This window comes from Xylocopa sonorina, unplaced genomic scaffold, assembly GCF_050948175.1.
Source record: "Xylocopa sonorina isolate GNS202 unplaced genomic scaffold, iyXylSono1_principal scaffold0063, whole genome shotgun sequence".
Lineage (NCBI taxonomy): Eukaryota > Metazoa > Arthropoda > Insecta > Hymenoptera > Apidae > Xylocopa > Xylocopa sonorina.
Window position 1 is genome coordinate 280,390 of NW_027490134.1, and position 16,134 is coordinate 296,523.

General features: G+C 39.3%; 1 protein-coding gene across 1 annotated transcript; it reads left to right on the plus strand.

Moving 5' to 3' along the window:
• Positions 1 to 14,820: 14,820 nt before the first annotated feature.
• On the plus strand, positions 14,821 to 15,871 carry LOC143432234 (uncharacterized). Its single transcript, XM_076909004.1, has 4 exons — positions 14,821 to 14,944; positions 15,039 to 15,395; positions 15,443 to 15,493; positions 15,543 to 15,871. The coding sequence occupies exons 1-4, from the start codon at positions 14,821 to 14,823 to the stop codon at positions 15,869 to 15,871; spliced, it is 861 nt and encodes a 286-aa protein (XP_076765119.1).
• Positions 15,872 to 16,134: the final 263 nt, after the last annotated feature.

Genomic DNA, 16,134 nt, shown 5'->3' on the forward strand with positions numbered 1-16,134 from the left:
CCATCATTTTCATATTCATTTTCAAGATAGGCCCTTTCAAGAGCACACATTAACATTAACATTTCAATCTTGGATATTATATAATTGACACGAGTTTGAAACCATATTTGTTTAATTTTTATACTTAGTGGTGGGCTGATATTTATTTTATGAGGATTTGTGCCTTTCTTTAAATATGGTAAGCATATCTTGGACCTGAAATAAGTATAATGTCATATTAGTGAATTTTATTTCTACAACTAAAACAGAACTTTTATTCTTACACTGGAAATGTTCATCTAGAATTGATATTATTTACAAGATCATAATTTTTCATACCTATGGATTCTATGCCTGGTTAAAGTAATGGCGCTAGCATTATTAACCCTTTCAGCCTGAGTTGTGTGACAAATGGTTTTGTGAGAACCCATATGTGTCGTTCGTTGTTGTCAGACCAGTGGCGTCATCTCTGTGAAAACTGCTCAAGCTAATCGCAATTCTGTTTCAGCAATGATTGAAGAGATGGTGAAACAAGTCAATACATGCCTACGGATGGTTGTTCCCATTAAGAATAACTTATAAGTTACCGATGGATGGTGCTGCTGGCGGTCGGTTATTCACAATCGACCGACGGCTGGTGATACTTGTGCTTAATAATCCATAAGTTGTTGACGACTGGTGTTACCAACAACCGATAGCGCATACTTTCACATACAGCTGCTGCAACCGATAGTAGGTAATTCAAGACTTATCAACGACTGGTGTTGCGTGTAGTCGGTAACTCACGATATATCGACAGTAGGTGATGCCTGCGGTCGATAACTGATGATATATTAACTCTAAACTTAATTTAAACCAAGCTAACCTCAGTTACACCTAATCTGACTTATTCTGCCTTCACTCAAATCTAACCCAACCTAACGCAATCTAACATTACCTTTCTTAAACATAAACAAATCAAACCTACGCTTTCTTAAATCTAATCCAACATAAACGAACAACCTACAAACATTCCCAAACTTAACCCAACCTAACCTAACCGAGCGTAACCTAACTAAGTCTAACATAACCACACTTCCATCTCGGAACGGAAGCAACCTCCGCAACTATCCCAGGGATGTGGCTATACAGTAAGTCTTCCGCAGTTACGAAGTGGCAGAGATTCGCTCCGATTGAACGTTTATTCACGTAACATAATATAATAATCGGCGGATTCTATCGGAGCGGGTCTGCCTTAAATACAGGAGCGCCTTCGGCTATGGAAGGCAATTATTTCGACGCGAATCCAATATACATCTAACTAAAACGTAATTCGAAAGATACAAAGGATAAGTGGAAATATTCTCCAATATGGGACATATACAAATCGACGGATGCAAGGGAGAACACTCGATTCCGGGGTAGCGAGACCAGGGCGCCATCATGAAGTAATCGTATAATGCCGGTTCCGGGATGGTGCAGAAAGGAAATGTGGAGGATAAAGAGCATAAAATAGCAACAACGTAACTAAAAAGAAAAAAAAAGAAAATCTGTGGAAACATTGCATTTATTAAGAGCAAATTCTAGAGATATCAAACATCAAATTATATATCATACCGTAAGGACAAGATACAACGAAATAGACGATGTGGTGAGAGAAAGTAAGAAATTGACAACTTTAAAAGAAAATAATAATTTAAATTGAACGAATCAATATCACTGATCCCGGCAAGCTTAGTGGTAAACGCATGACTGCGAGTCGGTTAGAGTATAAGACAGATGCATTATAGACCGTGATAGCGCACTTCATTTCAACGTTTCAAAGTAGGTAAGATGTAATATTCTATGCAACGCGTAACGTTTATTTCCGTCCACGCTTCAAAAGAATGTAAATCCTAAAGTTTCTTTCGAGGGGATAGCATTTCTGGATGAGGGGATAGCTACCTGTCGATGAAATAGAGATCGAATGCTTCATTCAACGCGATGTCGCAACTCATTTCAATGACTCATGGTAAATTGCAATGTTCTATGCAATATGTATATTATATTTATCTGCATCTAGACTTTAGAAGAATGTGAATCCTACACTTGCATGCAACAGAATATCGTTTCCAGATAACTTTTGTTTAATATAAGTGAAAACATTAAGCGTGATTATAAGTGTAATATTAGAAGTATAAATAAGTGACTAAACTATAAAAGAAACATTATTAGTGAATATAAATCTGTCTTTTAAAAATAAAAAAAGGATAGTGCAAAAACCAAAAGGAACATTAAACAATTTGATAGTGATCGCTACAAAATGTGGAAATTGTGAATTCGTGCACTGTCAAGCGAATTAGATGTCATCAAAGATATTGATGACCCCATTCCAGTAAAAATAGCTAAATATTGGAAGAAAGCGAAGAGGATTGCGAAAGGTGTCATTATTGAATATGTGGCAGGTTCCTTTTTGGGCTTCGCAAATAATGCGAAGACTGCTATTGAAATTTTGCAGAAATTGGATGGCATATATGAAAGGAAGAGTTTAACCACGCAATTGGCTGTTAGAAAAAACTATTACGTTTAAAACTACAGGGAGAGCAGCCCTTGATCAAACATTTTACGATACTCAACGACATAATCACGGAACTCTTAGCAGCGTGTGCAAAATTAGAAGAAACGGATAAAGCTTCCCATTTACTGCTAACCCTTCCAACGTGTTATGGCGAGTAATTACGGCGGTTGAACGTTTTCCGAAGACAACCTAACATTAGCGTTTGAAAAAACTCGTTTATCCGTCCACGAAGTAAAATTATGAACAGGCTGCTCGACAAGCGCGAAAATATTACATACTCAGAAAATACATACAGATAGAGATAATCTTAATCCAAAAGTACATAATAGACAAAACGATAGAAACGGCAAGATGGGATAATTTCAATGGTCAAAGAAACGATAAATATAAAATGCCATCATTATGGAGGAAAGGGCATAAAATAAAAGAACGTTTTTATTATAAAAAAACGGTCCAGCACGCAGGAAAGAAAAAGGTGATCGCCCAGGCAGCTCAAGTAACAGAAGAATTGGATATTCAAAAGGCTGGGACATCCTCGTTTGTCTTTATGACAGGGTACAATGAAAATGGCGAAGACGATAAGAACAAATTAAAGTTTCTGTTGGATTCCGGAACGTCGGATCACATTGTCAAATGTGACAATCTTTTTTTGACATTCGACGAGTTGAGTACACCCTTGAAGATTTCGGTGGTAGGAAAGTGCTGTCCATTAAAAGGATGCAAGAAGCAAAAATGAACATCGTATTTGTGACAGATGGAAACGTTGGGGTAATGAAAACTGGTCAGAAAACAATGAAAGGTATGAAACTTATCTATTACTAATTTTCAAATGGAAAATGGTGAAAAGTTGATTAATCACGAGATTCATAGTACAGTAAATAATGACTATGAACTGTGGCATCAGCGTTTGGGCGACGTTGGAATATAAAATTCGTAGAATTGAAGAATAAAAATATGTTCAATGATGTAAATCATATTGAAATGATAGTGTCGTATTATAATTTATGTGCGGCTTGCATTAAAGGTAAGCAAGTACGGTTATCATTCGAAAAGGTAAAGAATATGGAGCATATAAAGCGACCATTGTTTATTATTTATTCAGATGTATGTGATTTTATCATTCCTTCAACGATTAACGCTAAGAATTATTTTCTCCTGTTTGTGGACGAATATACACTTTACCGTATAACATATCTGATTACATATAAATCAGAAGTATTTTCTGCTTTTAAAGATTTTGTAACCAGAAGCAAGGCTCATTTTAATTTAAAAGTTGTTCACTTGTATAGCGATAATGGCAGAGAATATCTGTCAAATGAGATGAAAGATTATTGTGTAGAAAAAGGTACTAGTTACCATTTAACAGTTCCGCGAATGCCTCCAATTCGTGTTTCTGAGAGAATGGTCAGAACCATAACAGAGAAGGCACGCACGATGATAAGTGGTGCCAGTTGAAATAAAGTGCTTTTGGTGGAAGCAGCTTCAACTACGACGAATTTAATAAACCTAAGCTCAACAAAGGCTTTAAAAGAAAGTAAAACGCCATTTGAAATGTGGCTGGATAAGAAGCCTAAAATAAAGTATTTACGAATTTTCGGTTCCACGGCTTATATTCCTGATAAGCCCCGAAAAGCCATATTTGATGAAAAATCGTAGAAGGGCAATAGAAATCATGACCAATAGATAATATTATGTCTAATGATTGTGAATTCTACTGTACCATGCAACGGAATGGCGTTTCACATTGTCTGCTTGTCGAAGCAGTAGTGCTCTCATGCTCCACGCGATGCGATGGCACATCCAATTTCTTGGAACATTAACGCCGGCGTGCAGCACAGGTGGGTCACACGTGTCAGTTCCGTGGGGCGATGTACATCACCGGTGGGTCACATGCGTCTGTTTCGTGGAGCGGCTTGCATCAGCGGTGCGTCACACGCGTCTATTTTGTGATCCGGCATCACGATGGGTCGCACTTGTATTTCAGAATGTAGATAGTACAAAATAGGTTTATTTTTCAATTTTCACCATTATAAACAGATATTTAATCTATAAAATATAACGATTGAATATTGTAAACTTAACATAATTATTTAATTTTTTTATGTAATTTTTCAAAATATGTTGGGTGGAGTTCCGGTTGACCCTTACATCGGTTACAATAGGTTTTTACATTTATCGCCTTATTCGCGACATACTGCCTACCATTTATTCTAGACATATGTTGAACAAAACGTTGAAATTATATGCAACATAGCATTTCATAGAGTAAAAGAAATCTATTGCCTTAACAACCAGAGAGAACGAACCGCCATTCCGATGCATCGAACTGTAAATTTCACATTCTTATGAAGTGTAGAAGCAGATGAGCATAGTATGTTATGCATACAAGATTACAGCGTACTTCATTTCAAGCGTTGAAATGAATTGCGGCATCGCATTGCATGGAACATTAGGACTCTACTGTATCGACACCGAGACACTATGGAACGCCATGCCGTTACTTGGAACTACAGAATTCACATTTCTTGGAAATGTAGAGACAGATAACCATAGTGCTATGCATGAAAGATTAAAGACTACTTACCTTGAAACGTTGAAATGATATGCGCCACCGCATTGCATGGAGCGTTAGTACACCATTGCTCTGACACTCAGACATTATAAAGCGCCATCCCGATGCATGGAGCTGCAGAGTTCACATTCCTTGGAAGTGTAGAAGCAGCTAAGCATAACTGAGAAGCCATCCTGCTGCAAGGATGCAGAAGCAGATAAACATAATGCAATGCATAGAACGTTACAGCTTACATGCATTGAAACGCTAAAAGGAGATGCGCCAACTCATTGTAGGTAGCCACAGAACTTTATTGCCTTGACACGTAGACACTATGAAGCCCCATCACATTGCATGCAACTGGAGGATTCACAGGATTCATAAGTATCGATATAATAGAGTTCTAATGTTCATGTATCGCGATGATACACTTCATTCCAAAGTTTCAGAGCAAATAAGTAATAATGCGCTATGCAATGCATTATACTCGTCTGCTACTCCTCCTCAGAAGAATCACATTACGAATATTTGTTGTAAAGCGATCGCGTTTCATAGTGTCTGCGTGCCAAAACAACAGACTCCTAGTGCTCAATGCAGTGCGATGGCGTTTCTCATTTCAACGTCTCAAAGTAAGTAAGCTATAATACTCTTTGCATATCATTACGCTTATCTGCTTCCACACGTCATTAGAATGCAAATTATACAGTTCAATCCATCGGAATAGGGCTTCATAGTGTCTACGTATCAAAGCAACGGAGTTCTAATGTACTCCATGTAATACGGTGGCACATCTCATTTCAGCCATTCAAAGCAATCAGTGTAGTGTACTGGTATGTGGTAGGTGTAATCCTGTATGCATAAAACTATGCTTAGCTCCTTCAATTCCTCCAAAGAGTATGCACTATGGAGTCCCATACAACCCGATGGCGCTCTATAGTGTCTGAGTATCAATGCAATAGATTTCTAATGTTCCATGCAGTGCGATGGCGCATCTCATTTCATTGTATCAAAGTAAGTAAGCTGTATTCTACTATGCATAGCAATATGCTTATCTGCTTCTACACATTAAAGGAGTGTGTATGTTACAGTTCCATGCAATGGCATGGTGCATATCATTCCAACGATTCAAAGAATGTAAGCTGTAATCTTTTATGCATATCACTATGCCTAACGCATTGACAACCGACGACCTAAGAGACATTTAAAGACTGAGAGCCTGTAACGTATTGGCATCTTTAATCCCAGTTCCCCGCCGGCCAAATTCGTTTGTTTCAGGTCACTGAATAGCGAAATAAAATATTTAAAACGTTATATATTGTCGTCAAATAGAACATTTTATTTGCATATTCATCATATACAATTTAACGGTAATTAGAAAAAGAATATCGAAATTTTAAATTTATATTAACAAAGAAAAATACAGTTTCTTATTTCATGCTGGATTATCTCATATATATAACGTAAACAGAAGGCAAATGTGTTAATATTTGAAGCAAGTGTGGTATTTCTGGAAACACTGTCCAAGATGTAAAGGTACTATGCATTCAGCACACATAAAGCTGCTCTCGCTTCTATTTTTACCAGCAGAGCAAACATTGAAGGTCGTCTTACGATTCAATTTTTTTTCCCTGGTCCAAGAATTCTGGTAACTTTATTATTCTTCATATGATCCGGAAGTCTCTGGGGCTATCAAATATTGGTGTGCGAGGTGTAGGAATATGTACAGAAGTACTTGAATTGTTAGAAGGAGTAGTAATAGAGGTATCAGTTAGTACATCTTGTACATTTGCGCTTTCCTCGATCCAAGAACGTCCATCAGTATGTAAAAATTGTTTATATTTTATAATGTTGCCATTCAATTCAATACGTAATCTAAGTGCAATAAACAGTGCGCAATTTAAAAGAAACGAGACTCTCTTCTTTGTCCACTTCACCGTTTTTCTCATGATGGAATAATATGATAAATAATGATCTGCCAAATCTGCACCCATCATATATTTATTATATTCTATGACGGAATAAGGTTTTGTAATTTCTTGTTTAGTTTTCCTGTGTATTTTATTTATTTCCATTAATTCTCCCGAATGTATCGTAGAACCCATGTGTACGACATTCTGTTTCAGTTTCCACGCCTGTACTTAAACTTCACCCTTTCGTTTACATCTATATTCTCCACTTCACAATCTGAAATGCAGTAAAGACTCAGGAACACCCCTATTTGGACTAATTGTACCACAAACTCGTGTACCATTTGTCATGAGCAATTCTGCAGTTTTAATGCTATTACAATAGATGTCCATGTATAAGTGATGTTCCCAACATATATTTTTATCAAGTAATGACATAATTGTCGGGTCCAATTTTTTGCCTTCCGCACAGTGCATTTCTATATTGGAAATATATCTGATTCTAGCTTCGCATAGCATACGGCAAAGTAGGCCGTACGTTGTTATTTTTGCCGGATTGTATGTTTTTATAGACAATTTTCCACGCCATGGAATAATGGATTCATCAAACAAAAATTCTTTCCTAGACGTATATACAGATTTAAATTTATCTACTAAATAGCTCAGAATGGACTCAATCTTAGCGAGCTTATTAGAACCGGTTATTGTTTGATTATTTGAAAAATGCCACGTCCTACAAATCTGGCGAAATCTATTACGTGGCATTATAGTGGAGAACGATGGTGTTCTCGTGTAGAATTCGGAGCACCAGTAATCATCTTTTACATCTTTCTTTACCTGGCCCATCACCATAATTATACCAAGAAATTCTTTTATCTCGGCTAGAGTAATATCACGTCACTCTGATATTTTCTTCTTCTCACTTTTGTCCTTATATTGCTGGTAATACATGCTGGATTCATTGATCATTAATTGAAACAAATAATTTCCAATAAACAATTCGGCGATTTCTTTTACGCTTTTCTTATCAGTAGGAAAAATCTTTGGGACGGTCTCCCCTGTAAAATCTGATGTGGCAAGAATTTTATCGACATCTGACCACACTTCACTGTAACTATGCAATGCTGTGAACATTTCACAATCACTGGAATCATTCGGAATCGCTTGAATGCTGTAGTGAAATGGCTCTTGATCTTCTTCTTGGACCCACATAACTATCGCAGTCCTCGACTTTTATATCAGAATCTTCTGAATGTACTGAATAATTTGACATCAAGTCAGCAATATATTCATTAATAATATCACTATATTATGTGGGTAAAAAGTTACAAAATAATAAAATTTGCTATACTGGTAAATTAAAGGCATAAGCGAACGAAACAGAAAATGACAATAGGATACACTGTACGAGAATAATTCTTGCCTTGATTGTTTCTAAACTATCGCATAGGTTTTATGTTTTCAGTATAAAAAATGAAGATCGACATAACCATGGCAAGTAAATCCAAGTCGATGTACAAGACACTCAGTCCAGCAAAAAAAATTGCACATCATCGTAAGATCAGTGCTCAATCGTCAGACTTAGAAACCCGCGTTTGCGCGAAGCCGGTGCTCAAATAGTAGACTCAGAAAGCCGCTGGCGCTTCATATTGTCTGCGTGTCAAAACAGTAGAGCTCTAATTCTTCATGCCATGCAATAGCGTATCTAGTTTCTACGTATTCAAGTAAGTAAGCTGTAATTTAATAAGAATAGCAGTATACTCGTTTACTATCAAACCTCAAAATAATGTGAATTCTACAGTGACGAGCAACGGGATGGCGCATCATTGTGTCTGCGTGCTACATCAATAGACTTCTACTGCTCCATGCAATGCGATATCGCATCTCATTTCAACGTTTCAAGGTATGTAAGCTGTAATCTTCTATACATAGCATAATGCTTATCTGCTTCTACACTTGTGGAGAATGTAAATTCTACAGTACCATGCAAAGGGTTGGCGCTTCATAGTGTCAGCTTGCCAAAGGAGTGGAATTCCAATTCTCCATACAATGCGATATCGCACCTCATCTGCACGTTTCAAAGTAAGTAAGCTGTAATTTTCTATGCATAACATTATGCCTGTCTGCTTCTACGCTTTAAAAGAATGTGAATTCTACAATTCTATGCAACTAGTTGGCACTTCGTAGCGTCTGCGTATAAAAGCAATAGACTTCTACTGTTCCATGTTATGCAATGGCGCATCTTATGCTATACTAATTTCATATTATGATATTATCTATTTTACTTTGAAACTTGCAAATAAGATGTGTCATTTTAATGTATGGAGCAGTAGAAGTCTATTGATTTTGTACGCAGATACTATGAAGCACCAACTAGCTGCATATAGCAGTAGAATTCATATTCTTTTAAAGCGTAGAAGCAGACAGCCATAATGCTATGCATACAAGAATATAGCTTACTTACTTTGAAACGTGGAAGTGAGGTGCGAGCCTGTTTTGGCAGGTAGACACTATGAACCGCTATTCCGTTGCGAGGAAGCGCAGAATTTAGATTCGTCTGCAACGTGGTAATAGATAAGTACAATGCATTGCATAGAACAGTACAACTTATACGTTGAAATGACGTGGGCAATTGCGGTGCATGTAGAATGAGAACTCTATTGCTTTGACATGGGGACAGTATGAAGCTGCATCCCAGTGCACAGAGCTGTAAAAAGTACATTCTTTTGAATAGCAGAAGCAGCAAAGTATAATACGATGCATAGAAGATTGCAACTTAATTATTTTGGAATGTTAAAATGAGATGCGCTATCCCGTTGCTGGAAACCATGAAGCCCCATGGGACCCCACCAGGGAACCCCGAGGAGGATTCGGGAAGCCCAAGGACTGCAGGCAATTTAATTAGCGAGTGAACTAGCGAGCGAACTAGCGAGCAACCAATCGAAATCTATAAGCAAGCGATTTTGTAGAGGAAAAGAGATAGAGAACGTGGGCCGCCATAAGGAGCCAGGATCATCTGGAAAGGAGAGCATGAGTGCTTATACGCTAAACCGTCCCATTTTCCAGCTGCATTTTTCTTTCTTGCCTTGTACTGTGTCTTATATCGTTAAGCGAGTGGTAATCCACGGTTGATCGTTACATAATTGCGTAATTCCCGCGACCATTTTCTGACCGGAGCAACGTAGCGTACGTTGAAGCATAGCGTTTGATTATTATACATACTATATATATTGAGTATTATTGTACGGGATCGAGCAGCCTGTAACACTTGATCATTTTGGCTCCATGCAGTGCGAAAAAGCATCTAATTTCAAATTTCCAAAGTAAGTAACTTGTAATAATCTATGCATCGCATGATCCTTTATCTGCCTATACACTACAAAAAGATTTGAAATCTACAGTTCCAAGCAACGGGATGGTGCTTTGTATTGTCTACGTCTCCAAGCAATAAGGTTCTACTGCTTCATGCTATGAAGGTCTACTGCCACGCTATGCGATGGCGCAACTGTTTTCACCGTTTCAAAGTATGTAGTTTGTATTATTCTGTGCATAGCATTATGCTCACATGGATCTATGCCTTTAAATAATGTGAATTCTACATTCCCTTGCAATGGTGATGCGGTTCATAGTATCTACGTATCAATGCAATAGGGTTCTAATGCTCCATGCATTGCGATGGGGCATCTAGATTTCAGCATTTCAAGGTAAGTAGGCTGTTATCTTCTATGCATAGGATTATGCTTTTCTACTTCTACACATCCAGAGAATGTAAGTTATATAATTCATTGCACCTGACTTGTCCTTCATAGTGTCTACGTTTCAAATCAATAGAGTTGTAATTCTCCATGCAATGCTATGTCGTATCTCACTTCAGCGTTTCAAAGTAAGACAGCTGTAATGTTCTATGCAGCGCTTTAAGCTTATCCGCTTCTACTCGTCAAAAGAATGTGAATTGTACAGTTTCTAGCACCAGCGTGACGTCTGATAGTGTCTACGTGTCAAAGCAGTAGAGTTCTAATGCTGCATGCAATGTGTCCTACGACAAACATGCGATTCATGCTGTAATAATTAATCGATTCATCCTTATTCAGACACTTGTCATAATTCACTCAACGAAACATCTTGCTACCAAACTCCTAATTTCACATATCCTGAAAAATCAATAACCCACACATAGCAGTAATAAACTCCTAAAGCAACAAATGTCGTCTTATCATAATTTTCAAAATTGATATTTCGTAGTGATCTTTCAAATTGCATATACTACATACCTGGCCGTTTTATTCCTTTATTGTCTGCTCCTCTCACGTGTCGCCACCGATCTACAACCCTTGGTCCCCCCTTCGCTCCTCCTTGTTTCCTCCCAGTTTCCGGAAAAGATGCAAATTTTTCCCCAATAACGTACCATCTAGTGACCACTTGTCCACACGAATTCACTATAAAACAGTCTAACTTCATCGCGCAAGATCTTAGTAGAAATTCAAATTCAGAGACATCAGAAAACATGAAAATAACTCAATCATTATGATTTCATTTTAAGTGAAATATAATTGTTACTTGTTAAGAAATCGTGTCAATTGTAATTGTATCTACCTACTTCCCTATTAATGTATCACGTATTAGGGCGCATACGGTAACGGTGACGAAAAGGTTCGGATCGAAGCTTTACGCCCTTCGTTGGCTTAACAAACAAAAATAAGCCTCGTGGTAACGCGTGCTCAAACATTTTGGTCCTTTAAGTCGGACTCAAAATTGGACTCCTGTAAACAGCGAGTTATAAAAAGGAACCGTTGAAGTCAATGTTGTGAGTGCCCGAACTATAGTGTCATTCAACCAACACTCAGCGACTGAAATATCAACCCAGTGATCAAGCCAACGCCCCAGGACAACTTGAGATTCTTTGCAGCAACATTTCGATCATCCCAGGGGTTCCAGACATCGTGGCAGATCTCAACATACCTGACATCCTCACATCGAAAAGGTAAACTCGTTTATTCGTCAATTCATTTCTGATTCATCTTCCACGATGTCAGCCCGATCGCTCGAATAAGCTCAGTCCATTCCTCATGTAATTAGTCTCAGTTCCCAACCTCGTAAACGCGGCAACATATTCGGTCAGATCACTGCCTTCATCGGAGGACACAGCATCTGGGCATGTGAAGCGTTTCACGGGCTCTCAGTCCAAGACCGCAAGGCAACTGTCGAAAAGGTTTCACTATGCATAAACTGCTTGCACAAGGGACACAAATATAGCCTGTGCCACAGTGGCTCCTGTCGCATACCTAACAAGCAACATTACACGATACATCACCAAGCGTAGAGAACCCGGCAACAGACTACTTCTAAACCGCTAACCATCAATTCACCCGAAGAACAAGAACCGATAACGAACGGAGAATCTTTAATGTCCGAAAGACTTCATGACGTTGAGGCGCCGAAGGAAGGGGGACATCAAAACGCGTTTGTCGTCGATTCAGTTACGAATGAATTACTCGTAACCACACAAATTCACATTTTAGACCACGATCAACAACCAGTCAACTGTCGAACATTGATCGACACGTGCGCAACTATAAATTTTATGTCAGAAACCCTCGCGAAGAATCTCGGCATTCCAAGAAAACGCTGTTCCGTACCCATCGGTGTTCTAAACATAATGTATACAATAGCAGAATACTCCATCACGGCAACGTTTAACCCATTCATCCATCTTCCAGATCTTTCAAAATCCAACTTGTTATTGTCCAGTGACAGTCAGCCTGCTCCTCAGCGCTGGAGCTGTCCTAGCGTTGTTACAGATTTATCCCAACCCAAACACAGAAACTTATATCATAAAACCACCACGTTACCACTTGACATCACCACGACAATATTGGAAGATTGAGTAAGTATCCAGAATCCAACGTTTCTCCAAATCGGAGAGAGCCTGTAAGACACATTACCGACTACATACCACGCGAAGCGCGGATGGCAGATACGTTGTGGTACTCCCATTCAACGATAAAGGACCACGATTCGGTGAATCCAGATCTAGAGCTTTAAAATGATTCACTGCATTGGCAGGGAAACTGAAGCGCGATCCAACTTTAACAAGGGAGTACTACGCAGTCATACAAGAATACCTTGTCCTTGGTCACATGTCAGAGATCGAAACCAACCAACACGTGAACGGGGGATATTAATTGCCTCATCATGGGGTCACAAAAATCGGTAGCCAAACGACCAAGTTGAGGGTGGTACTTCACGGCTACGATGCCACAACAACGGGAGTATCCCTCAACGATACAGTACATACCGGGCCGAAGATCCAAGAAGGCCTGATTCACATATTGATGCGATTCTGTACGCATAAATATGTCATCACAGGCGATATCGAAAAAATGTTCAGACAATTTATAGTGCGTCTAGCTAATAGCAAACACCAACGCATTCTATGATGCAATGCCACCGGAAAAATTCGAACATATCAATTAAACACGGTCAGCTTCGTGCTTTCAGTTGCACTTTTCTTGGTCATCCATTGCCTGACGCAAACAAGCCAATGACGAATAACACAGATTTCCCAATGCATCTAAAATCTTTAGGCGTGATTTTTACATTCATGACGCACTCACTGGAACAACCGTAGAAGAGACCAGTACATTGCGAGAAGAACTATCTGAGCTGCTACAAACCGTCGGATTAAAGGTCCGACAATGGGCAATCATCAGAACTCTCGGCGTGGTTTGGACTTCCTCAGATGACTCCATCGGATATGCAGTAAAAGCAACGTCACCCCCACCGAGCATCACCAAACGCTCGATTAGTTCTGAAATCGCGATAATATACCAAATATTATAGACCCAATAGGCCCCTTCGTCCAGTTATAATCGTGGCCAAGATCCTGCTCCAAAAGATTTGAGCCTGAAGGTGGATTGGTACGAATCACTACCGGTGGCTATTCATACCGAGTGGATAATGTACTATGCTCAACTACCACTCCTAACCAACGTTCAATTCGAAAAACTATTATCAATAAGGGAAAAAGCAGAGCTTCATGGATTATGTGACTCCAGAGAGAGAGAGAGAGAGAGAGAGAGAGAGAGAGAGAGAGAGAGAGAGAGAGAGAGAGAGAGAGAGAGAGAGAGAGATTAAGGAGCTTGTATCTACCTACAATTCGTCAATAAGCAAGGACATATACAGGTAGAACTCCTCATAGCGAAGTCGAAAGTGGCAACCCTAAAGAGTCAATCAATTCCACGACTCGAACTGTGCGGAGCACTACTGCATACGAAGTTACTCATCACGATTCACCAGGCTTTACAGCTAGAGTGCAATCGTACGGTTCTATGGACGGATTCCACCATCGTTCTACATTGGCTCAAAACATCGTCACACACGCTACAAACATTCGTAGCAAGTCGGGTATCAGAAATACAAACAAGAACAACCATCGATGATTAGCGACACATCGCGACGGGTTCGTCACGTTCACAGGTTCAGCGAAAAGGTCCCACATTGAAAATGGAGTCCTATCGGTAGCTGAACTCGAACACTCCAAACAGGTCATCTTAAGAACAGCACAGAGTATACACATCATCGACGAATTGCGATTTCTGCAAAACAAGTGGCACGACCAAATAAAGAGAAAATGGACAAGATTGATTTTTTGACGAAGATGGAATCCTAAGAGTGGGTGGTTGATTGACACATTCGCTACCACCATTCTCTCAGAAACAGCCCATAATTCCACCGAAAACTCATGTAACTGCTCTCATCATTATAAACGAACATCTCACACATTTATACGCTGGAGTCCAGGTAACATTATACAGTACACGAAGAAAATATTGGCCCATTGATGGCCGATGCCAAGTCTAGAAAACAATACGGGTTTGCATTCGTTGTTGCCGCGCCAACCCACCAGCGGTCAATTACCGTATGTGCCATCTACTGAAAGAACGCGCCACCCAATCTCGATCCTTCATCAATGTAGTCGTCGATTATTGTGCACTCTTTTTCACTAAAGATCGGCAATACCACAATTGTAAAAGAAAATAAGTCTATGTTTTCGTCTGCCTGGCAGTAAAGGCCGCTCATCTCGAAACTGTCCACGATCTCACGATTGAGACTTTCATCGCTGAGAATATGAATCGCAAGAGAATATGCATAAATTTATGCTCTGACAGTGAAACAAACTTCGTCGGAGCAAATAATGAGTTTCTAGAGATAAAAGAGTTACTATGTTCAGAAGGTAACCACAAAACAGTCATGTCATTTTTATCAAATCAATCAATCAACTGGCACTTTATCCCACCATACGCACAACATTTCGGTCTCTGGGAGGCCGCAGTAAAATCCTATAAGCGCCATTTAACGCGCGTTGCAGAAACTGAGCTGTTCACAGTAGAGCAGTTCATAACCCTTATAAGCCACATCGGAAGTATCCTTAATTCTCACTCACTCACTCCAATTTCTTCAGATTCACAGACCTGTTAGTCCTCACCCCAAGACATATCCTAATTTCCGATGCTGCCACGAGTATACACCAACACAACTTTGAAGACACGCAATCCATTCGCTTTTCTAGTTAAAAATAGATCCAAAAGACGTGGCAACACTTTTGGACTCGTTGACGTCACGAATATTTTCATTACGAGTATTTATATTAATAAGCTCACTAGCTGCAGCAAATGGACGAAGGGTAGTCATCAGATCACGGAGGGAAAGATTGTCCTCCTTAATGAAGAAAACACGCAATCCATGCAATGGCCACTAGGACGAATTATCCAAACCTATCCCGGCTCTGACGGCATCGAGCGCGCAATCACCGATAGGACGGCTTCGAGCAAGTTTGATCTAACAGTCAAAAAACTTGTTCCATTGCCGGACAGACGAAGAAGATTGCCCGGAATTTAACAAGAATGAAACTCATCCACAGACCAAGAGTACCAGCTTGCAGTAGACACATCATAACACAACCACACACTCTTACCTCACAATACATCACATATTCATCTGGATGCTCACTAGCCTCTCAACGGGGGGACTGTGTCCAGCGATGAACATACTATTCAAGCTATAATAATTAAACCGTTCATCCTCATCACTGTTCACTCGACATAATTCATTCAACGAAACACCTGGCTAACAAACTTCAAATTCCACAAATCCTGCGAAAA

Coding starts and splice junctions, on each gene's coding strand:
- LOC143432234 (XM_076909004.1), top strand. CDS start 14,821: ATGCCAAGTCTAGAAAACAATACGGGTTTGCATTCGTTGTTGCCGCGC. Junction 15,396..15,442: donor CCTTATAAGCCACATCGGAA/GTATCCTTAATT, acceptor TCAGATTCACAG/ACCTGTTAGTCCTCACCCCA. Junction 15,494..15,542: donor AATTTCCGATGCTGCCACGA/GTATACACCAAC, acceptor TCGCTTTTCTAG/TTAAAAATAGATCCAAAAGA.